Raw genomic sequence first — 24,878 nt, 5'->3', positions numbered from 1 at the left:
GATAGGAACAAACACTTCACAGTCTCATTGCTTGGGCCACGAGTAACTTTCTCCTGGAGCCCTTCCACGGTGTGGGTTTAGAGAGGACCTGGCCGGGAACAGCAGCTGGATCTTTTTACTCGGGATGTTGGCGGAGCACCTAGAGTGACTGTAAACTGAAACGACTGATTTTATATCTCTTATTTTTAAATGGAATCTCAGACTTTTCCTCTGAGTTCTTCACAGATGAAATGCAAGGGGGAGGTTCATGGTGGTGGTTTTAATTGATTTTAGGTGATAATGGTTTTTTCCTCTGGTTCTTCTTTCAAATTTTTATTTTTTAAAAAAAAGATTGGGTCCATTGTTTTCAGTGTACCTCCCAATAAAGACAAAGTTTCAAAACTATGATTTGGAAACCTCCTGTTCATAACTACCTCATTAATGATGACGAAGTTTCTGAAACGTTCCCAGTATGAGAACGCGGTGTAAAATGTGTTAGAACAGTTTCTTTTCCGAGTCAGATGTTCCCTGGGTGTGAGAATATGGTAAATAAATTTTAAAAGCTTATTTGGTTGTGGAGTATGTTCCATGATCTGGTATGTACGTGAGTTTATAGACGTATATAGGAACATGTATACGTACTTTAAGTTCTTATCTAAAGTAACTTTCTTTAGCTTCAGCTTCAAATTCTAAAAGATCACATTTTTTTATCCTACCACTCTACTTGCTTTATTTACATCAACTGTATTACCCAGTTTTATATATTTTATGTAAAGATTTTATGCTTCAATAATTCTAAAGCTGAAGGCTTAAAATTTTAGCCAGAACAGCTTGGGAAAATTACATGTTAATTGGAGGGACCTCTGCCACTCACCAGCTTGATTAGTTTCATTCTCAAGCATCCTTTCTCAGGCCCTACCACCACCACTGCCCCCATTTCAGCAGTAGGCTTAAAATGATCTTGAGCTAAATATAGTGAAAAAGAGTTAAGAAAAACTCCATCTAAAATAAGAGCTATACACTGCAAATGACAACCTAGTAAATAAACATGACTAAATGAAGTATATTATTATTCCAAGGAAATCTTTATCGAGACTTTACAAGTGGTTTTGCACAATGATCCCGGAGTTGCAGATATTACAAGTGCACAAATATTGTTACAAATACAGAGACGTAAAAGAAAGGAAAAATATACAGTTGGGCTCTTTATGAAACAGCAACTTTTGACATTTTAGAATCAAATACATAGTTAGAAAAATAAAAGACCAAGAATTAGAGCATCAGTATAAACCAAATGGGCACATGAAAGTAAACGTGTGTCCATAGATATGCTGGGAGTATGAAATAGCACATGTCTTTGTGATTAACACGTGGCTGCTTAAGAAATGTATTAAACTATCTAAACAGCCCCTTAACCTTGGCAGAGAAGTTCAAGGAATCTTAAGTCGGGAAAGCAGGTTGTTACGAGTGAACGCCAGAGCTTCAGCTGGTCATTGGTTTACAAAGAGCCCACACACCACTGGGTCCTGTGACATGTGACCTACCTTATATTTTTCAGCAAGTACCACGTGTTTGCTCTTCCTCCATATGATTTAGTTTTAATGAAGACACACATCGGCCATCCACATTTTGACAAGGAAATGTAGGAGACCATGTAGTTTTTTAGGGCTCTATAACATTACGTGTGAAATTTTAAATTCACTGTGATCATTCAATGAGCTAGCACCCTTTTGTTTTTAAAAATGACGCGAGGTGTCATTGGAATCTTGCCTTCTGGGATTCAACGCTTATATTGATAAAGTAAAAGAAAGTTTTTGTTCCTTTCTTTTTGTTTTTCAAGTATATAAAAGGGGGAGTTTGGGCCCTTTATTTAAAGTCAAAGTAAATTCTTAATTAAGACAATGTATACTTTGTGCCTGAACTAGTAGCCTTCATTCCTAATTGTTGTGTGATAGCAGTAGTTTTAAAATTTCTTCTCTTCTTGTATTTGGTAGCTCATTACTTTTTTCTCACCTTCTTCCCTTTCCCTCTGCCCACCCATGCCCCATCTCCAAATGCTCCTTCTGGGCTCTAGAAGTCCAGCTCATCCACCACCACTGGCGAAAAGATCACAAAGGTGTATGAATTGGGGAATGAGCCAGAGAGAAAGCTTTGGGTAGACCGATACCTCACCTTCATGGAGGAGAGAGGCTCCCCGGTCTCAAGTCTGCCTGCGGTGGGCAAGAAGCCCTTGGACCTGTTCCGACTCTATGTCTGCGTTAAAGAGATTGGAGGTTTGGCACAGGTGAGAATGAATGAATGAATGAGGAGATGCTATAGATAAGCTCTTACAGCAGCTTTCTTTGAATATACAGACTCGAATTTTTTTCTCACAAAGAAAAAGCGAAGCCCCTGGGAAGGTCACCTTTACTGGGATCCATGTTCATGTGCTGCAGGGGGAGGGTGCTGGGGCCAGGGACCCGGATCCGCTGCCCACTCGCAGAGTGATCTCGGTCATTTATATGGGTCTCAGTCCTCATCTGTAAGATGAGACATTTGGGCTAGATTTTGCTTTCGGGTCCCTGACAGCTCCAGAATTCTACTGAATCTGTCAGAATTCCATAGTAAATAAAAATGTTTTGCAAATGACTAAGTTGTCTAGATTAGATATAAATCAAAAATTCACTGTTTCCCTCTATCCAGAGCAATTGAGCAAGAAAACTAAGTCATCCTTCTAAGACCACGTCCACCATACCTGGGCGACAAGAAGAGCAGTGCTGTCCCTTTTTCACAGGGCTGGGACTGGCATGGGCAGAAGTGGCACCCGGAGTGCAGAATTCCAGGAGGCACTCGTTTTGGGGTCGTGCAGATGCCTCCCCTGCAATTCCCCTTTCAATTTTGTACCCTAGAGGCCACACTTTCCTCCCCAGTCTCAGCCCAGTTTTTAGCATTGGGTCTGGTTTGTATATCCATGTCCCGAAGTAGAATGGGGGAAAGTGTCCTAAGGGGTGAGTGCCCACTGCGTCCTGGGCACTGTGCTTTTTCTTGTCACTTTTTTTCTCAATACCCGCGAAATGCAAGGTCATCAGCCCTGAAGAAGAGATGTAACAAGATGAAGTACAGTTGTCCCTTGGGATGCATGGGGGACTGGTTCCAGGACCCCGACGAATACCAAAATCCTCAGAGCTCGAGTCCCTTATTTATATAACCTACACACAACCTCCCGTATACTTTAAATCATCTCTAGATTACTTACAATATCCAATAAAATGTAATGCTGCCTAAATATTTGCTGGTACAAATGCAAGTTTTGATTTTTGGAACTTTCTGGAATTTTTTTTTTTTGATTCTTTGAATTTGAAGTTGGCTGAATTCACAAATGCATCACCCAGGGACACGGAAGGCTGACTGTACAATGTTGTGGTCCAGGGATTCTCAGGCTAGGTGGTGAGGCCAGGTCTGTCTGATTGCAAAACGCAAGCCCTTATTTCTGCCCGTAGTTCTCAGACCTAGCTGTTCATTAGCACCACCTGGGAGAATTTAAAACCTGTCAATACCTGGGCTCCCACCCAGATCAATGAAAGTAGCTGCTCGGGCCTCAGGTGGTGCGGGGCCTCGCTATCCAAAGGCAGGTCGTGTAATCCACAGGTATCACCGAGGGCCCGCCCTGGTCTCGGTGCCACACAGCTCTTGGGGATGCAGGAGAGGCCTTTGTTCTCAGCCCTCCCTGAGGTGCCTCGTCCCACCCGAGACCCGAGGCCTACAACTGAAGCAATCAGAGCCTGACCCCAGACTGCCTGATCAGATGGTAAATCATAGGATGCAGACCAGGTGTGAGTGGTGGTCAGTGAAGGGAGAGGTCAGGATACACACCTCTCTCTTGCACTTAAACCCTCTGACCTTTCCCCTCTGTACCTGGACACCCCTGACCTTTCCCCTCTGAGCATAGACCCCCCCCCCCGACCTTTCCTCTCTAGACACCCCTGACATTTCTCCTATGGGCATAGACTCCCCTGACCGTTCTTTCTTTACACCTAGACCCCCTGACAGATTTTTTTAGAATCCCCAGGACGCCAAACAATTGGGTGTCACCCCTCGCAGCAGCGTAGGGATCGTCTAGACACCTCACTCTGTCAGTAGTGTGTATTCCCATGTTGGGTCTGTGAGCAGGACTCTGCTGGCTTAGCTAATGAAGCTGCTTGAACGTAGCAGTGATTCACAGCGGTGATGAGCTCCTTGGCAGCACTGTTGCTCACACCCTGTCTGGCGCTCTACCTGGTGGCCATCAGATGTGGTTGGAATAGGTGCTGCAGCCACAGACAGATCAGCTCATTCAGGGTATATCAGGCAGCGCTCTGCTTACTGTTTGGGAAGCAATTGCAAGCCTGCTTGTTGCAGCCTGGCGTTAAGTAACAAAAATGGCATTGAGCGTTCCCAGGAGTATTCCATGGTTTATCATGCACCGTTTAGTACTAAGTAAATGGACATAAAGAGCTTTGTGAGAAAGTCTGAATCCAAAAATTGAACATGTCATTAAAACTCACTGTCCCCTTAACCTATGCTACTTAACACAGGAAACGTCTAAAGGCAAAATATTCCCCAAGTATTTGCAGGCCTTCACGTGTCCTTCGTGTTTCAGTGTCATGTAACTGTGTTCCCATGTGGGAATCAAAAGGTTAAAGTAATTCCTCAAATCCTTTTATAACATTTGAGGATTTCCTTTCTTTTTTCTCTTCTCTTTTTGCAGTTGTGTTCCCTCCATCCGAAGTGTGACTGGGAACACTGGGTAGTCCTGTGCACCCCTTCCCAAGCCCACAGGTGCTGCCAAGTCAGCGACCTGCTGCCTCCACAGCTCAGACAGGGCTGATGGCTTCGGCCAGGCTTTTAAGCTGGGGTCATTTGGCTGGGGCCTTATTCACCCAACACCACAAGAAAGCCTCGTGAGAGGCTGGGCACGGACCAAAATTATAGGCTCATCTTTCCGGAAGCTTGTGGCTGTTGGAAGAAGATATTGTTTTTCATATTAAGGCCCAAACACTTACCTTGCCAAATAGTTCTGTTATTGCTTCTTATGTTAGTTTTTTAGACACCCTTCTTTTTTTTTTTTTTTAAAGATAAGAAGTGGTATGGGGATGAGTGTGAGTGAGAGCATACATTTGCTCAGAGATAAATTGCTGGGCCCGGACAGCACCAGCTCTGGAAGAGCGTGAGGCATTAGAAGATGCACCAGGCAGAAGAATCTCCACGAGCAGTGCTTTCTGTGTAGCTATCAGCAGGTTCCTTAATGGTTTTATAACTGTAAATGCTGTCTGTGCACTACTGAGTGGGAATAATGAGCATTAGTTAAAAGAGGCAAGTGAAGAAAAAAAAAAGTAAAACAGGACATTAAGTGCTTTTCTTTTGTCTCCTGGCTTTAAACAAGCCACTTTGCTGCAAACCAATGATCCTGCCTTTTTTTTTTTTTTTTTTTTTTTTTTTTTTTTTTTGCCAGGTTAATAAAAACAAGAAGTGGCGCGAGCTGGCAACCAACCTAAATGTCGGCACTTCAAGCAGTGCAGCGAGCTCCCTGAAAAAGCAGTATATTCAGTACCTGTTTGCCTTTGAGTGCAAGACTGAGCGAGGGGAGGAGCCCCCGCCGGAAGTCTTCAGCACGGGAGACACCAAGAAGCAGCCCAAGCTCCAGCCGCCCTCTCCTGGTAAGTGGTGGTGCTGCAGCTGTAGCGGCGGTCGAGCCGGGGACCCCGCCCCCATGGAGTCCCTCCCAGGCTCTAAGAAGGCCGCTCAGAGTAAAGCGAGCAGAGCAAACTGGGATCTTAGAGAGCCAGGGGTGTTCTCTTCTGCCTTGTCTGTTTAATTAGACCCCGTTGGCAGTGCTTAAGGGAAGAAAGAATAAAATTGGGGGTATTGTCATTTCTGGTCAGCACTTTGAAGGCACGGTTCTTTTGCTTTACCTTTTTTAGCCAAAGTAGACTTTGGAATTCTGAGTTTTATACCTTTATTCCTTATACAATTATTTTAAAATATTCCATCTAACCGTCAAAATAAGTCTCCCCAGTAACCTGTGCTGATGCTGGAAACGCCACTCTGCGGATTTAACGGCCAGCTTCTACCAGCTCTGCCTCTGTCAGAGACACTCCGATTTGTACGTTAACAAAACAGAATTTGGACTTAGTTTTTAATATCCCCTGCCAAGCAAGTTTCTGCTTGTAGGGAATTCAGCAAACTGTCAAGATAAAGGTCTATATAGCCCTATTTCTGAGAAAGAGTAGTCCAGTTAACTTTGACCCCAAGGTCAGGAATCTTAAAATACCGCTTAGGAATAATGGTGATTCACTTAAATTCTCATAAGCAAAATCATATTGATGATACCTTCCTTCTCTCCTATCTCTTCACTCAGCTGTTGGAGACCCTGCCATTCTTTTCAGCTCTCCCGCTAGCTTTTGTTCTGCCTGTTAGTGTTTCAAATTTGATATTACTGGATCATTATATTCTGATAAATACGATATTAGAGATGGGAAGAAACTTGCATCATCCTTAGTTCTGGGTGGTGACCTCACTCAAGTTAAATTTGATCATTCTGTTGTCTGTTTCTGGCTGTGTCCAAGCCCTGGGGTGGTCCACGCTTAGTCACACTGTCCTGCATACAAGATGGGGCTGATTGTACCTGCCACTTCCCCCAGCAGAGGCTTGCTCTGCGATCAGATGATCATAGCTCATTGCCAGTATTTCTTGAGCACTGACAGTGTGCCAGACGCTCTTCTAAGTGCTTTAATCATTTAATCTTCATGTTAGCCCTGTGATAAAGATACTGTTCTAACATCCCTGAGAAAACTGAGGCACATAAAATCTAAACAGACTGATATACACTAATTTGTATGAAATAGATAACTAATAAGAACTTGCTGTATAAAAAAATAAATAAAATAAAATTCAAAAATTCGATAAATAAATAATCTAAGCAGACTGGCCCATTATTGCTAGTGAGTGGGAAAACCGGGCCTTGATCTCAGACATCTGGCTCTGGCATTAGAGAGGTAGGTGTGCCTACTACACCTGTGTTTAAAGTAGCGCTGTAATCGGTAAACTGTTTACACATAGGACGTGGTGTCTGTGAGCCAAAGAAAGGAGTTGTTTCTCCTTTAATTATTCCCTCTAGCTGATATCTGGATGGCGATGCCAATATCTAAGGTCACTTAGAGATCTCAAATAAATACTTTTTAGGCCCAAGGTGCACTTGTAATGAGCATACCTAGAGATAGATCTGTTGGTTCTAAATACAAATAGAGAAGTCCTCCTCTCTAACCCCACCCTTAAAGATTCACAGCCTTTGCCAGTTATGGTGTACTTTAAAAACGGGGAAATCTAATTTCGAAAATCTCACCACATTAACAAGCTGCCTGTGAACAGCTCTGAAACTATTTTTCCAAAATAAAAACCCGGTGGGGTGTAGGGACCAAAGTGGCAATGTCTGCCCAGATCTAAAAGTATATTTTATTTGCCAGGAAAGAACTCATGTCACTGAATGGTCTGCACTTCTGTATGGAGAATAGCTCTCCCAGTGTGCATCAGCTTCAGTACAAGAAATCCTGCTGAGGTATAGATAGTTCAGAAAGTACAGGGCCTGTTCTCTTAACAGTCAGCTCTTTCCTTTCCCCCCCTTTTTTTTTAAACTACCGTTTTTATGGCAACATTATCGCTTTAACTGCACAAAAGAGCTTGGATTGCAGATGCACTTCTGATAATGCATTCTTCTTAGTGGTCCAAATGGAGCCCAAGTCCTGTGAAACAGGAAGCAGGGGAGGAAAGCTTCCTGAGTCTAGCCATTCAGCCAGTGCAAGGCCTGGAAGGCATCGTGCAGGGTGCACGGGGCCAGTCTGCTTGGCTCATGTGCTCTGCACACCGCTCAGCAAGAGAGACGGACACACGGACTGGGCAGTAGGGCAGTGAGTCACGTCAGCCTCTCAACCAAAGACCAGGCATCTCCTCCAGCATCTGTGCATTGTGGCCTCTTTGATTCCAGACCTATCATTAAGGAAAATGCCTCTGAAACATTTTTATTGTCAGAGAAGGGAAACAACTTATTCCCAGGTATTTGCCACGTCAGGGCCTCATGTACTACAAAATTTTTTTTAACTAATTTTCAACCAATGTTTGTGTTCTTTGAAGTCGGTTTTTCCCATAAGAACATAACTGTAGTTTATTCCTTACGAGTACATCCAGGCAAACAACTAAAAGATTCCTAAGAAACATTCTAGACGGTTTTTTCAAATGGTCATTCTGAACCAACTTAAATCCTAAGTGCTAATGACTTAGCATTCTAAGTCATCCCTCTGCATTCTAGTTTTGATTTGATGCAGCTGATACTGATCTGAAATTCAATCCTGTCAGCCCCTGAGAGGTATCACCCCTTAGCCCTGGGGGCTGCACCAGGATCTTCATTGTTGAGTGGCTGTGTGGTTTCTCATGCCAGAGATCCAGGTTGTATCTTCCGGGGACTAGAGTAAGTCAGCCAAAGGAAGGCTCCTGAATGAAGCCTGAGCAAGGACTGGGGGTGTGGTTGCATCTCTGAGGTGCCGGCGGGCTCTTGTTATAACAGACTGTAAAAGTTTGTGGAGATCTAATGAACGGTCACAGGAATCGCCTCCCCAGGTGGCCTGGGCCCGCCTGTAAGCTAGAGTCGGGGAGGGGCGGCGAGGGGACCCGCCTGGGAGGAGTGCGGGGAGGTGGCAGGAAGCTCCCCTTTCAGTTAGTAAGTCTGTAACCAAAAACCCATCCATCTTTGCTGGCAGGTGGCTGACTGCATTTCTATTATTAGCTGATGGGTGATGTCACAGAACTTGTCATGGATTGTCATGGATCCAACTAGGGAATCCTCAGTGGGAAGATAAATGAGAAAGGGGCTCGGGTTATAAACAGAGGTGCCCTCTGGGTGACCTCTGGTCGCTGTAGACCTGAGACATATCAGCTATTGCTCTTCTCCCCACCCTACTTCCCGTAACCCCAGCCAGAGCTGGGGCACCGGGTTCATGCTGTGTAAATTATCTTCCCAGCTAGGAGTCTGGCTGTACAGTCTCAAGTGTGTGGATGCACTTAACCTTCAGTAACCTTTGCATTGTTTACTTTCGAGTATACATCTGTAACTTCTGGCACAAGGTAGGGATATCCTGGAGAGCCAGCCTCCTGGCTGCCTTCTTTTTTTTTTTTTTCCTAAAAGGAAAGGAAAACACACTGGCAAGAGGGGAGAATTTTTCCTGTTTTTTTTTTTCCATCTTAGCTGTAAATGTGAATACTTGTAAATAAGGGTCATTCTGAGATCACAGCCTTGTGAGCCATGTTCCACAGAAGATGTACAGACTGCTGTACAATCTGCTTCTTGATTTAAGAAACCAGTTATTCCTCCTGCCAGCTCTACGGTGCAGTCATATGTATAGGGTTATCCTTATACGTTTGTAAAAGACTCTACTTTTTTCTTTTATTATATCTCCTTTTTAAATACGCATTTCCAGGGTTTTACCAAAATTTGGTTTGTAAGCATGAGTTGGTAAGTTTTTATTTTAAGGTATCTACATCTAAGAAGATACCTCCTTTTGAAGTTAGTCTTCCTGGCACCTGTGAGAACGTCCCTGAGTCACTCCAGCCCTGGGCACCCAGGGGAGATATTACGGAACAAGCTCCCCATTGGCTAGCGTAGTCGTCAGTGTTCATTCTCGACACAGCCAGGACCCAGGACCGGGCAGACCTGGCCTCGCTAGCAAAGTCTGGGCTCAGCTGAGGCTTTTTGAGGAGAAGCAACAGGCTCATTGCTGTTTCTTACGCCTTTGTAGCACACTCCGTAGTCTCCAGTGATTTGTTCAACTCCGTTTCCTCTAAAGTGTGGGTGGTGGTAGCTGTGGTGAACCTTGGGAACTCCATAGGAGAGGAGCTATGGGTAGTAACATACGCAATATTATTGTTTACAAGCAGCCATTAGTTCTGTTTGTTAGGGTTACTGTTCTGAAAGTAGTCATTGTAAACTGTATGGGGGCAGGAATTCTTGTCTTTTTCCGTCTTTGGGGCATCCAGCTGTAGAAAACAGCCTACAATATAGCAAGCACTTTATTCATTCAATTAGTAGTTGTTTAATTAATAAGTGAAACCAGTGTCTATTGAACATCTAACATGCTAAAGACTGTGATCAATGATAAAGCAAGAGCCCTTAAAATATTATGTTTTCAGGTTAATTATTTGCAAGAATCCCACTTAAGTTTTTAAAAGATCTGCTCAGTTCTGAGCTCTGTTACTATAATGTAATTATAGTTAAAGCCAAGTCTTGTAACTCTGATACTGACATTAAAGAACTCCAAACCAATATGACTTGTGTTCTGTAAATAACAAATATGATTTCATAGCTCTAAAGATGACTGTTAATGACAGCATAGACATATCCAGACATTGAGAAGGCATTGAAATGATATAAAGCTCTGTATTACTTTGTATCGTTGCTTTACAACGTAAACACTTCTCATTGCCTAAGACCCAGATAATTTTCCTAATAGTCCATCAAATTGATATACCAAACTTTTCATCCCATTTTTCCTTATTCTCAGATATTCAGATTATCTCCATTATAAACAACACTGAAATAAACATTTTTCTGCCGAAAGCCTTCTTTATATTAGATTATTTTCTTGGGATAAAGCAATTACCCAGTCAAAAGGTATAAATATATTTTATGGCTCACATCTGAAGTGTGTTGCCAAATAGTTTACCAAAAAAAAGCTTTTACTGATTTTCACTGTAAACAATGTAAGAGCAATTAATTTTACTACATTGTTACCAGCAATGGATATTGTTACTACTTCTACATAAGATGATGTCTTATTTTCTTTCCTTTTTTTTTTTTTCAATAACTATCAAGGATGAGCTTACTTGATAACCTCTAGATTTTCCCCCATTTTCTCTTGGTGCTACTACTATCAGCTAACTCAGGATCCTTGCAAGGTCCACAGACTCCCCAGTCAACTGGCAGTAATTCCATGGCAGAGGTTCCAGGTGACCTGAAGCCGCCTACTCCGGCCTCCACCCCTCATGGACAGATTACCCCAATGCAAGGTGGAAGGTATGTTGAAACATCTCGGGGAGCCATACAAAATCAGATTTGTCTATTTTCATTTTTCTGGAGCAAAGTTTTTATAGAGAGAGGCAACGGTGTTCTCTAGTGAGTTTTGTAAATATTAACTACCACTAGTTTTATTCATATGCTTTACTTTGGATGGTTTTTGCAGGTACAGATTTCAAGCTTGGCTTATTTTCTCAGTAAGTGTTTGGAGGTGACTAATGCTCTGTCGTTAAGCTTTCATGTCTCTCATCTTATCAGAAGCAGTACAGTCAGTGTGCACGACCCATTCTCAGACGCAAGTGATTCATCATTCCCAAAACGCAACTCCATGACTCCGAGCGCCCCATACCAGCAGGGCATGAGCATGCCAGAAGTGATGGGCAGGATGCCCTACGAGCCCAACAAGGACCCCTTTGGAGGAATGAGAAAAGGTAAATGCCGAGGGGCCTCTGTGCAGAGTTGGTCCAGAGGGTGTTCTTCTGTCTGCCATCCCATGACTGATTCACTGATCCATTCGAGACATATTTGAGTCCCAGCTCCCCAGCCTACTAAATTTCTGGCCTTGGGCACAGTACTTAGCATCTCTGTACGTCTGTTTCCTCATCTAGAAATGGGGATAATAATGGGCCACAAGGATTAATTGAGTTAATGCACGTAGACACAGCCCTTAGAAGAGTGACTGGTATGTATTGTAAGCAAATGTGCTCCCAGTGCAGCCTGGAGTTGGTGTCATGGTCGTCATGGCATGACCTGGGCATGGGGCTGAGTGCCAGGTAGAATGCTGGTAAACCAGACGGTCTACAAACAAGAAACAAAAAAAGTAAGTTAAACTACATATATATGATTAAGGATGGTGGTTGATGGAAGGAAGGAAACAAACAGGCAAGAAAGGACACAAAGAGCAATGACGTTGGGTGGAGGTCATGGAAGGAGGGGCATCTCCTAAGGAGGGTGGCGGGGAGGAGAGGGCTCAGAGGAGCTGTCAGTTATCTGCTGAGACGTGGGGAGCGGGAGTAAGTTGGGGAGGCCGAGGCAGGAGCGGGGCTGGTGTGTTTGAGGAGGTGCAAGGCTCCTGGGCACAGAGAGCAGGGGGCAAGCTGAGCACGTCGAGGCCAACGGGGCAGAGCCTTTGTGCCTTCCTGGGCATGTTGATGAGTTTGGGGTTTTATGCAGGAAGTGAGGTGACTGGGTTTTTTGTTAAAAATAAATAAGTAAATAACTGGATATTTATGGAGAACATAGTGGAGAGAGGTGAGGGTGGAGATGGGGAGACCACTGTCATAATCCAGGGAGACGTGATGGGTTGGAGTTAGACCCCAGCAGGGAGCTTGAGAAGTGGACCCACCCGGTATATACGTTGGGGGATAGAAACAACAGGATGTGCTGATGGACTGAACGTGGGGAGAAGAACCAAGCGATGGTGACTGAGAGGGTGAAGATGTTACCACCTGAGTGTGGGCAGTTGGGAAAGAGAGGGAAATAAGGTTGGCTGTTACTACCTGTGGTGTGGACATCTGGGAAATGAACAAGCTAGAGAAGGAAATCCCGAGTTGACTTGTGGATAAGTCAGGGCGGTAAGTTGTGGAGTGTATGTCTGGAGCTGGGCAGAGCGTTGGAATTAGGTATAATCTTGGAGAACTAAGCAGAGAAGTGGTATCGACAGCTGTAGGATGGACGAGGTCACCGAGAGTTCTCACTAACATTAGCGAACACCCAGGGTGGGGTTCTCCTTCGTGGGTATCAGCCCCCAGCACTCCCGTAGCCCTGAGACTGTAGCCATCTAAGCCCGTTTTAGCTCCTCCAGTGGCATCCACGTGCCAAATGTTGTTGGCACACTTCCAGATGCAGTTGAGTCCTGTGACATTGAGGCATGCTATGAATATTTTTTGAAAAGCGTACAGAAAAATGGTGAATAATATTTTTATGGAAGTACTTATTCTGGGATCCCTTGAATAATAGTACTTTTGCTGTATTTAGATGTTTGGGGTACATGAATTTCTTGATACTGTCTTGAGTAGAGAGAAACATAAAGCCCGAAGCCTTGGCTTTCACAGGTATTACAGAGCAATGCAAAATAAAAATGAATAATCTCAAATTTTTAGATGTTGGGCATATTACCATTTAATTAACAAATGAGATTGTATTTCATATGTATTTCAGATATCTGTTATACAAAGCAAGATAATCTATAATTTTTCCTTTCAAAAGGTTTACGAGCTGCTTATTCCAAGTAAAGATTTTGCAGAACATGCAGTAAATCCATAAGCTCAGAGATTCGAAAGCTTTGTGAGTGTTGGCGTTAGCTGTCTTCCTTAGTGGTATGAGACGCTAGAAGGAACACGTTGTTAGTGCTGTTGGTGGATGTATAACATTTTTAGACTCTGAAAATATGACAATAACATGGAAAAAATAATGAAGTTTTGGAATCTGGTTTCAAAAGTTATTGTGAAGTATTCCAGTATCCTACCCATATGCTATGTTAGACAGCGAGAGTTCTATTTCTTTTGTTTCCGTACGCCGCTAATTGTTTTATAATGAAAATAAACATGGGAGTGGGGGGTGACTGGATCACCTGGCTAGATACTAGGTAGCTCTGCAATGTGTTTTCATCAACCGTGTGAATGGTACAGTGGTTCAGCGGGCAGCTCTGCCTCGCATTTCCCCAGTCTATTTCAGCTCACCTGCTGCCTTACGGTACTGGTATATTTAGTATCAAATTAAAGCGGATAAGCAGAAAACCCACAGGAAACATATTTTCTTACAGCCCTACCCCCTGTATAATGAAGTTTTCCGTTCCTCGGTTCACCACACCGTGGCGGCGAGCTTGGTGGCGCTCTGATTTTTTGTTGAACGACCAACGTCAGTGGCTATCACACTGCCTGTTGTTGGTGTCGGTATTGTCGCTCCTGCTGCCGACCTGTAGTGTGGTGGTGGAGTAGATGAAAGAGCCCAGTCTAAGAGTCAGCAGCCCTGAGTAGCCTCGGCCCCGCCTGTCCACCTGCCTGCCTTCCCCACCTACTCACTTAATTCATCACTGATTGAGGGATTGATTGATTAACTGCTTGTAAGTGAACAATAAGTGAATATTTATACATTGTTTAACTTAACCGTGTTTTTATTTTTATTTGGCTGCGTTGGGTCTTCGTTGCTGCACGCGGGCTTTCTCTAGTTGCGGAGAGAGGCCAGCGGGGGCTGCTCTTCGTTGTGGTGCGCGGGCTTCTCACTGCGGTGGCTTCTTTTGTTGCAGAGCATGGGCTATAGGTGCGTGGGCTTCAGTGGTTGTGGCTCGCGGGCTCAGTAGTTGTGGCTCGTGGGCTCAGTAGTTGTGGCTCGTGGGCTCTAGAGCACAGGCTCAGTAGTTGTGGCTCGTGGGCTCTGGAGCACAGGCTCAGTAGTTGTGGTGCAGGGGCTTAGTCGCTCCGCGGCGTGTGGGATCTTCCCCGACCAGGGCTTGAACCCGTATCCCCTGCCTTGACAGGCAGATTCTTAACCACTGCGCCACCAGGGAAGCCCAAACAGCGTATGTTGAATATTTATTAGCATCTGCACATACAGTCCTACTTATTCTTTCTAATGCTCTAGCAATGGGTGGTTTGGTTCATAATATTTTGCTGTTATAAATAATGATGCAGTGATTGTTGAAGCATGGCTGTGTTCTCACACTTGTAAGAGTGTTTCTGTGAAATAGATTCCTAGAAGGAGAATAACCGCATCAAAGGATAAGAATTCTTTTTTCATTTACTGAGTACCTTCTACTATTGTAACAAACTATCCCCAAACTTAGTAGCTTTAGCAACAACACTTGATTCTGTCTCACAGCCTGTGATGGGCGGGGTGGCCCTGGGCTCCACACGTGCTCAGCTGGGGCTCTGAGGGGCCGCTGTCCACTGAAGCCTGACGGAGAGCTCTGCTGAGCTGGGGTGTCATTTGAATGGCTGTGTCACCTGGAGGTTCTGCTGGGAGCTCCTGGAGCTGTTGGTGGGGGCCTGCTCCGTGGGGCCTTTCCACAGGGCCTCTCCTTGGAGGTCCTTGGGCGCCTCGTGACATGGTAGATGGGTTCCAGAAGGAGCACTCCCAAGAGTGCAGCCTCACTTGCAGCCCTCACAACTCTCTGCTGCATCACATTTGCTGGTGCCCAGCCTCCTAGTGGGTGGGACTTCACAAGCTATGAACGGAACACCCAGAGGTGTGCTTCTTTGGGGGGGGGGGGTCACCAAAATATAGCCTATCATAGCAGGTATTGGCAAGTTATACCAATTTAATATTCTTAACATGAGCATGTGGGTCCTCCCATACCAAGAATGATTATTATCAGTGGTTTTAATATTTGCCAATCAGATTGGGAGGGGGGAAAGCCTCACAGTTGTTTTAACTTGGATTTCCTTAATTATAAATGAGATCATACATCTTTTCATATATTGAGCGGCCATTTATTTGTCTTTTCCTGTGAATGTCCATCGACGTGTTCACCCATTTTTTAATTTGATTGTCTTTTTCCTTATTAATTTTTAAGAACTCTTTATGTTAGGGAATTAAGTTATTTAGCTCTAGTTATCTCCCTTATTTCTGTCTGTCTGTTTTTACATCTGTAAAATGGAAAGTAACGTCAAAACTGGTTCTACTGCAGGTTGATTTAAGATCTTGTAAGATATAAAGTACGTGAAAGCACCTTACAAAGCAAAACACATTCTGCCAGTGTCAGGCTTCGCTATTCGCACCTCTCTACCAGCCAAACATATTTTATCAGCCCACAAAATTTTAATCGGCTTTTATCCCATGGAACATAAAAGTAACCTTCAGGTGGTGGTAGTACTGTATATCAATTAAGATTTGCATTAAAATGTTTAATTTGCCTACAGGCTAGTTTCTGGGCCTGACCCAATTCAATTTCCTTCAGGCTCTGAGCTAATGCTAATTTGCATATTTGACCTAATTGACACTCTACCCCTTGTTAGCAATAGTTGTATCTCATCCCTTCTTGAGCTGTTCTTAGCTCCCTAGTGATTTTCTTCATCCTGATTTTAGAGTGAGTCAGCGCATGGGTGGTTATGTTAAGGTTTTCACTTTTTTTTTTTTTCCCTAAAAGGGAAGGGAAGTAACTCTCTCTCTATATTTCCTCTCTTCCTTACAACCATTCCATGAGATGATATTCCCAACCACATTTTATAGACAAGGAATTAAACTTAGAAGTTCAGCAGCTTACCCAAATAAGTATGGATCTGGGCCTGTGTTCGCTTCCTGTATTACTGCATAACACAAACTTGTGGCTTAAAACAACATACACGTATGCCCTCGCAGTTTCTGTGGGTTCTCAGCTCACAGCAGAAATCAAGCTGTCAGCCGGGACTCCATTTCTTCTGAGCTTGTTCAGGTTGTTGGCGGAATTTGTTTCCTCGCAGTTGTCGGACTGAGGTCCCGTTTTCTTATTGACCGTCATCTGGGGCCTTCTCTGCTCCTGGAGGCTTCCTTCGTTCCTAACACATGGGCCTCTCAGGCCAGCGGGGGAGAGTGTCTCCGACTTGCTCGTCTCTCACCTCTAGATGCTGATTTAAAGGGCCCATGTAGGTGCTCTCCCTTTTGGTTAGTTCAGCCAGCTGATTAGTGACTTTAATTACATCTGTGACATCCCTTTTGCCCTGTGATGTAGCATAATCCTGGGAGTGACATCCTATCCCATTCGTAGGTTCTACCCACACTCAGAGGGAGAGACTCATACAAGGTGTGTGTACGGGGGTGGGGAAGGGGGACCTCAGGGTCCATCTTAGAATCCTGCCCCAACAGGGCCCATCTTGACTCCAGACCTTATGCTCTTTCGTCGGTATTGTTGTCTGTCATATTAAGGATAACAGCAATGACTAGAAAGGGATGTTTGGGCCCTTTGGCTTTTGAAAGTGCTTAATTTTTCGTCTGTTCCTGAAAATATTGCAGTGCCTGGAAGCAGTGAGCCGTTTATGACGCAAGGACAGATGGCTGCCAGCAGCATGCAGGACATGTACAACCAGAGCCCGTCTGGAGCGATGTCCAGTCTAGGCATGGGGCAGCGGCAGCCGTTTCCCTATGGAGCCAGTTACGATCGAAGGTGAGTGTTTCCTAAGAGGAAGATGAGGTAACTCACTAGAAACTGCCCTCCTCACACACACACTTCTGAGCCCGGGGAGCCGATGGAGTTTCAAAGGATTGTGCGTGTCAGGTGGCTGCCTTCAGTCGACGACTGTCACAGGACTGGGGAGAAGGACCTTGTCCCCAGGCCACCAAGTACAGCTGTATTTTTATTAGCGAGTGCCCAAAAGCACAAATGAGAAATATGCTGGGGCTGGGCTGGCCAGGGCAAGAGTCTCCTCTCTCAGGATGCAAGAGCCAGGGCGGTCACGCCTCGAGCCTCCACACCTGGCTCCTCCTGTGACCTCAGCGCCAGCCTGTCTCCCAGAGGCCGAGGTCTGGGCAGTGGTACCACACTGGGCTGCCAGCAGGCTCAGTGGTAGTGGTTCTTGGTAAGGTCTTCCAGGTGTTGTTTTTTCAGTTGTTTCCACTGTGAACATTTTAAACAGGGAGGGAATACTTTGTTCCTTAATAAACATCTCTGAGAAAAGCCAGGGCAGCTTTTTTTTTTTTTTTTTTTTTTTCAGGACAGCATCTTGATATTAAAATGGCAAGTAAGGTTGCACTACTGGCCCAGATTATTTTAATAAGATAGAAGGAAAGTCATTGAAACGTCTCTGAGAGGAAGCTCCCTCCTAAAATAGTGGCTTAGGGTGGACTTCTTTGTGTGAAGAAGGCTCCTGACCTTGGTCCTTAACCACGGAAGCCCCTTCCCTTGGTTGGCATGTTCGTTACCTCCCTAACGGAGAAGTGCTCAGAAACAAAGGCTTCGATTTAACATTTTTAAAGAAAACCAGTGGAGGTGCAGTAGAAGGCTCCTTTTCTAACTGTCGCTGCGCGGGCAGTTCTCAGGACAGGCAATGGTTTCCATCGCTTCCTTGGAATCCCATGTGGCGAGGCCTCCGTCCACACTGCTCCCCTTTCCTCAGTACACATGCTGTAGGTTAGGTAGTGAGGTGTCCCTGGTTTAACACAAAGGAAAAAAGGTTTGAAAAATCACTGTTTTACCGAATAAGGTTTCTTTCTAGCATCCTCTGTGAGCCTGGTTCTTGAGTTACACAGCCTCACATGCTCAAAGCCATGTGGTACTTTCTAATAGTGACTCAGGAATCTCGACTTCTTATTCTGACCTCCTAGTGAAGGTTTATTTGTGAAATCTGCCTCAGTCAGTTACCATTGTGTGATGTCTAGTGTACTGGATCAGGGTTTTACTAAGGTTTGGTTTGTTTTTGAGGGTCCAGGAAAAGCTTTGGTGAGGGTAGGGGGTGAGGGGTAGGCTGATGGGATTAAATGGAGAACAGTCATCCTGGGACATATATTCTTAAAGGAACCCAAGCAAATATGCTTTTCTGTTTCTTCTGGAATGCTTTCTGGAATAGTGCGTGGCCTGGGTTTAATAGTCATTTGGACTCTACCACATTAGGATTTACCTCATTAAGTTTTCTCTTCTGAAGAGTGTTACTCGTTCGGCTGAAATTTTATCCATGTCAATTATATTTTTTTCCTCCTAACTGTAAGCTACCTTCTAGATATCCATGTCATTAGCAAAAACTTCCCATGTATCTGTTTTACATGTGATATTCTAAAAATTCATTTATTTTCCTTCTTATTCTCACTCCTTGACCAGTTTAGGAGTATATTCAGTCCAAGTATTCTCTTTCTTACAAGATTCAATATACTATCTACACCAGCTTAGTTTTTAAGTTTTCGATTCATTGCTCTTTTAAACATGCTATTTTTATGGTATTTATAACTTCTCAATAGGAAATAAATGTATTGCTCATTCCCATTTTAAGATTTAATAGACGTACTTAAATCATCCCTGTTATTCTTTTTTGTAGCCTTTTAAGGTCATAGGACTTTGAAATTTTGAGTAGTTTTGTCTATACTTAGTATCATTTGGATTGATTTTGAAGTATCCCTTTAAAAACTTGCACATTTTATATTCACGATGAGAAAGTAAGACATATAAACATTTTCCACCATTATATGCCAGTGTTCTGGTACTCCTAGAAATACTGCTTTGATTCTTTGGTTCTCCTGTTATTTCTTTTTTTTTTTTTTAAGATTTATTTATTTATTTATTTATGGCTGTGTTGGGTCTTCGTTTCTGTGCGAGGGCTTTCTCTAGTTGCGGCGAGCGGGGGCCACTCTTCATTGCGGTGCACGGGCCTCTCACTGTCGCGGCCTCTATTGTTGCGGAGCACAGGCTCCAGACGCGCAGGCTCAGCAGCTGTGGCTCACAGGCCTAGTTGCTCCGCGGCATGTGGAGGGCTCGAACCCGTGTCCCCTGCATTGGCAGGCGGACTCTCAACCACTGCACCACCAGGCAAGCCCCTCCTGTTATTTCTTGCCCTCGTTAATACCTCACATCAGCCTGTGCCGTGCCCTCCCCGTCCCTCAGTGGATGGGCGGGGCCTCTCTTCAGAGGCGGAGGGTGGCTCCGTCCAGCGGGGCTCCTCCCATCCACCGGCCAGGGATCGGCAGCGTCCCCAGAGTGGGTGCTACCACCCCTTCTGCTGGGAGCTGAACTGCTGCTGCAGCTGCCAGCGCCTGTCTGGAGGGTGCAGTGGGGTTTCCAGAAATGGACTCTTCCTTCCTCCCTTGGCCTGAGGTCCATGGTAAGTGAAGTTCTCTTTGAATGCCTCATTCTAGGCATGAACCTTACGGGCAACAGTACCCAGGCCAAGGCCCTCCCTCAGGACAGCCAGCATATGGAGGACACCAGCCGGGCCTGTATCCACAGCAGACGGTGAGTTGGCGAGCGGCATGCATCTCTGTGCTTTCTGTTTAAAATTCAAACTCGTACTACTTCTGGACAGTTTTAGGAAGTATAACAAAAATGACATATAACAATCAGGTTATGTTTGTTTTTGCTCAAAAATATTCCTAGGATTTTGAAATCAGAAAATTAGAAATAGCTCTTGAAAATATAACATGTCGTAGGAAGTTAAGGACATTTCATCCTTGTAAATAATAAGCCCAAGTTCAAGTATGGTTTAGACATATGTGTGTTCATTTTAGCACAGAAATTTGTCGATATGTTTTAAAGAGGATATGTAGGGAAAACAACTTAAAATATTACATACTAATAGTGAAAGTTGATTTGTTTTTAAGAGTAAGATATTAATGACCGCCTATTTTCACTTTATAGGATAGGTGTTAGGTTCATGCTGTTTACACAGCGCTGCAGCTCAGAGATGGTGGTGAAGTATGTGAGGTAACCTTGCAGTTATCACGACCAGTGCAGAGGATTGCACAATATGCCATGGCTTTTCAGACACAGGAATTTACTGTTTCTAAACCACTTTTCAGGTCTAAGACCTCTTGTAAAATAGAAGGGATTTTAAACATTTATTTAATTTTATTGGAGCATGTTTCTACAGTGAATTGTATTATCAAACCAACTGATCTTAAATAGTTTTCAAGTAAAGTGAAAGAACGCTAATTAGCATATGAGCATCTCCCTCCCTCCCTCTCATCAGGAGCTTCCCACCCTGATCAAGTGCTGGAACCCCCGGCGTCCCTGGGGAGGAGAGTTAGGAGCAGGGCTGCACCAGCCCTGCCCTCAGAGGCTTTCATGGAGAATGTGACCCACACAAGCTGGAAGTCGGGACGGGGCCCTGGAATGTCAGGTGTCAGGGGGCACAGGTCCAGTCTGAAGAGCCAGGTTCCGTGTGGAAGTTATTCTGTAAAGTTAGGCCCAAGGAATCTGTTTAACCCAGGACCCCTTCGGGCTGGCCCTCAAAGGGCTCAGTCCCTTCCGATGAGGTCTCTCTCTACCTACGGAAGTCACCCTAGTGCATCCCCAAGCCCTTGTTCGGCACTGCCTCTGTGGTGGTCACCAAAACCATACACTCCCCAAATTGCAGCCCTGGAAAATAACCAGGCGAGAAGGCTTCCCCCCCCCCCGCCCCCCCGCAGAAAATTTGAAGCACATGAAAACGAACCGCGGAAGCTCCTTCAGAGTATGTGACCTGGTTTATGCAATACTGAATATAGTGCGTAAATTGTTAGTCCGTAGATGTTGTGGGAGCTTCCCATATTCATTTGGAAATGCACATTCTACCAGGTAATAACTGTTCTGCATAATTCAAGTGTGTGATTATACCTGGAAAAGCACATCAGTATGATCTGTCTTTGTGTGAATTTTCAGAATTACAAGCGCCATATGGATGGCGTGTATGGGCCTCCAGCCAAACGCCACGAGGGAGACATGTACAACATGCAGTATGGCAACCAGCAGCAAGAGATGTATAACCAGTACGGAAGTTCCTACTCCGGACCCGACAGGAGGCCCATCCAGGGACAGTACCCGTACCCCTACACCAGGGAGAGGATGCAAGGCCCGGGGCAGATACAGGCGCACGGGATCCCACCCCAGATGATGGGCGGCCCAATGCAGTCGTCTTCCAGTGAAGGGCCTCAGCAGAGTATGTGGGCGACACGCAACGATATGCCTTATCCCTACCAGAGCAGGCAAGGCCCCGGCGGCCCTGCACAGACACCTCCTTACCCAGGCATGAACCGCACGGACGACATGATGGTACCTGATCAAAGGATAAACCACGAGAGCCAGTGGCCTTCTCACGTCAGCCAGCGTCAGCCTTACATGTCCTCTTCAGCCTCCATGCAGCCCATCACGCGCCCGCCTCAGTCATCCTACCAGACGCCACCGTCGCTGCCAAATCATATCTCCAGGGCGCCCAGCCCCGCCTCCTTCCAGCGCTCCCTGGAGAGCCGCATGTCTCCCAGCAAGTCCCCCTTCCTCCCCTCCATGAAGATGCAGAAGGTCATGCCCACCGTCCCCACGGCCCAGGTCACGGGGCCGGCCCCCCAGCCGCCCCCAGTCAGAAGGGAGATTACCTTTCCTCCTGGCTCTGTGGAAGCGTCACAGCCCGTCTTGAAACAAAGGCGGAAGATTACCTCAAAAGATATTGGTAAGTACTCCCAAGGCTCTGCTCCTGAAATGAATTCCTGTTGTGATCTAGAACTTTAACTTCAGGTTGGATGTAGTTGCTTAATCTCAAAGGGATGCCATTCTGTGACTACAGACCATCAGGACGTGTTTTTGTGCAGGAGCTACAGTTGGAAGCTGCTCATATGAGTTAAGCAGTAGTGCCAGAGAAGAGCGAGAGTTAAAATGGCATTTTTACGTGTGAGTGTTATTTGTGTGAGAGGGTAGAGCTCCATGTGAGAGACCAGGGATTCCTCAGTGACTGTGGACTGTGTTTTGGGCTTAAAGATTTGATCTTAACCAAACACTCAATCTCTGCCATGTGTGCCTAATAGAACAGCTGCCAGGCTGATGAAACACTAGGGCGGCCTGAGAAGATTTGACGGCAGGTCACTCTGTAATTTTGGCAACAACATACAGTGAGTTTCCCCAGGAGCTAAACAGAAAACTGACTGTGCTATGTAGATAGATGCGTGATGTGCAGTATGGAACTCCATATGACACGATACACAGAATTGCTGTAATCCGGGCAGCACTGCTGATAGCGGCCGAGGAACTCTTTCCGTTGAACGCTGATGTCACCTATTCATCCTATTCGGAGCGTTCTGAATACTAAATAGAGATTCGGAGTATCTGGGAGTACCCAGAGTTTTTCTGCATTATTTTTGAAGTACTTTTTAACACAGCAAAAGAAATAATAGGGTTCAGTTGTATAAAAATTTTTTTCCAAAAATCTCAGAATCACGTGGCTTGAAATCAGTTGCAGTGATTAGAAAATTAAAGCTATTAAGGATGTTTTCAATCACTGGACATTAAGGATGTATATGGGGGGTGGGGAGTAAGGAGTTCTACATAGAAAGGGTACTGGAGGCGAGAGAGAGATAGACCCTGAGCACCATGTTACGTATGGAAATATATATGTAAAAATATACGCATGTATTTGTGTGTTTATGTGTGTGTGTATAGATGTTTAAATAAATATATATATATTTAAATTTTAAAAAAATTTCTTAGTCCATGTTATACCAACCTAGGGAAACTTATGTTCCTTATTTTAAAATGAAAGCTTGCCTTTTCTACTGCAAAAGTATTATGTGCCTATCTTAGAAAATTTGAGAACTAGATGGAATTAAAATAAAGGTGGAAACCCACGACCCCCACACGGAAGCTTGCTGTTGGCGTCTGGGCTGCCTGCTGCTGTGGGGAGTTCCGACTGCCGGAACCACGTGCTGCCGCCGGTTTCCTGAGATGGCTTCCCTTGAAATTTCAGGCACATGATGGGCCTCTCCTCCCAGCCCCATCTTTTGACAGATCTTACAGATCTTTTCCCCTTATCGCTCTGGCTCAAGCCAACCTCCTGAAAAACCTGAACCGTCAAAGTGCTAATACTTAGCAGCACGTTGTGTGGGCAGGAGCTCAGACAGAAGACAGCACGGGAGAATGAAGGCTTTGTATCTGAGAAGGTGCTGCTTGGGAATTAAATTCTGCTTATATTCTGCGTATTCACCAGCCTTCGGAAGACGCCACCTTGAGACATTTGTGAACGGAGCAAAAGAAGACATACGGAAAGGCTCATTCATGCTTACTCACTCCCACCTCTGTTTAACCTGTGAAGCGAAAAGCTCTTCAACCACAGAAGTTTCTTAGTGCAGCTGTCACCTCCACCTAAGAATCTGAAATGACCACGTTTAACTGTCCCCCAGAACATTTGTTTAAAATCAGTATTTAACTTAACACTCTGCTTCTTTTTCTTTTGTTATTTTCTATTCTTTCGTGCGTAGAGTTAGTATTAATCACATCCTTGTTTTTTCCCCCGTTTTTAGTTACTCCTGAGGCCTGGCGTGTGATGATGTCCCTTAAGTCAGGTCTTCTGGCTGAAAGTACTTGGGCTTTGGACACTATTAATATTCTTCTGTATGATGACAGCACTGTCGCTACTTTCAATCTCTCCCAGGTAAGCCAGCAGCAATCCAGCTGAGGACCAAATTAGAATAAGAAAGTGAAGTACTGCCTAATTCTTAAGCTAATGCCTCAGGTAATTAGCACTCACCAGCTAACATTTTTTTTATCATTGCAGCTGTTATAAACCAACATCAGTCAATGTGTAGTTGTCTGAGAATTTTGTCTGGAATAATAATTTATTTCAGTCTTTAGTATAAATACACACATACCTATATTTCTCATAAGAAAATAGTGACCTTGTGTGCACATGTGTGTATGTATATGGAATAGACAATAGTGGTAAAATTAAATTGTTGTTTAGAATGAATATTAGCCAATGGGAATTAATCCAAATGTAACACAAAGTTATGGCTGTAGTCAGTGTTGGATGAGACATTACCATACAGTAGATAGCAGTGAGACATTACCCTATTTTCCAGGGGGACCTAACATCTTTCTTTTATTAAAAAGAAATGTAAAATTTAAAAAGAATTTTTATATTACAGAAAATGTATAGTATTGGGTTGGCCAGAAGGTTCGTTTGAGTTTTGTCTGTTATGGAAACCCGAACGAACTTTTTGGCCAAACCAATATTACAGAGAAGTCGAGAAAACAGTTTAAGAAACCCCCTTGTACCCATCATTCTGCTGCAATAGTAGTGAGGTCATGGCCAAACTTGTTTCTTGGTCCATTCCCTCCCTTCTCTGCCTCCCTCAAGGCTATTTTGAAGCAGTCATTTACAAGCCTACTACTTTAAAAAAAAAACAAAAAAAAACCCTCCTTTGTTCTGTTCTAGTCTTCAAGTAGCTTCCAGCATAATAGCTA

At 44.5% G+C, this 24,878-nt stretch overlaps 1 protein-coding gene across 8 annotated transcripts in view; it reads left to right on the top strand.

The window, feature by feature from the left end:
- The window catches only part of ARID1B (AT-rich interaction domain 1B), a 413,915-nt gene that overhangs the window by 381,953 nt on the left and 7,084 nt on the right, over positions 1 to 24,878 (top strand). For all 8 annotated transcript variants that reach the window (XM_060029731.1, XM_060029728.1, XM_060029725.1 and 5 more), the window contains 8 exons: positions 2,054 to 2,263; positions 5,450 to 5,654; positions 10,918 to 11,056; positions 11,315 to 11,487; positions 16,985 to 17,135; positions 19,811 to 19,907; positions 21,312 to 22,095; positions 23,936 to 24,066. In XM_060029731.1, the coding sequence (XP_059885714.1) occupies positions 2,054 to 2,263; positions 5,450 to 5,654; positions 10,918 to 11,056; positions 11,315 to 11,487; positions 16,985 to 17,135; positions 19,811 to 19,907; positions 21,312 to 22,095; positions 23,936 to 24,066 (1,890 nt within the window). The remainder of the gene's footprint in view (positions 1 to 2,053; positions 2,264 to 5,449; positions 5,655 to 10,917; positions 11,057 to 11,314; positions 11,488 to 16,984; positions 17,136 to 19,810; positions 19,908 to 21,311; positions 22,096 to 23,935; positions 24,067 to 24,878) is intronic.

The sequence above is a fragment of the Delphinus delphis genome, chromosome 14 (assembly GCF_949987515.2).
Source record: "Delphinus delphis chromosome 14, mDelDel1.2, whole genome shotgun sequence".
Taxonomy (NCBI): Eukaryota; Metazoa; Chordata; class Mammalia; order Artiodactyla; family Delphinidae; genus Delphinus; species Delphinus delphis.
The sequence above is the reverse complement of the archived record's forward strand: the minus strand, read 5'-3'. Positions and strand labels throughout refer to the sequence as shown.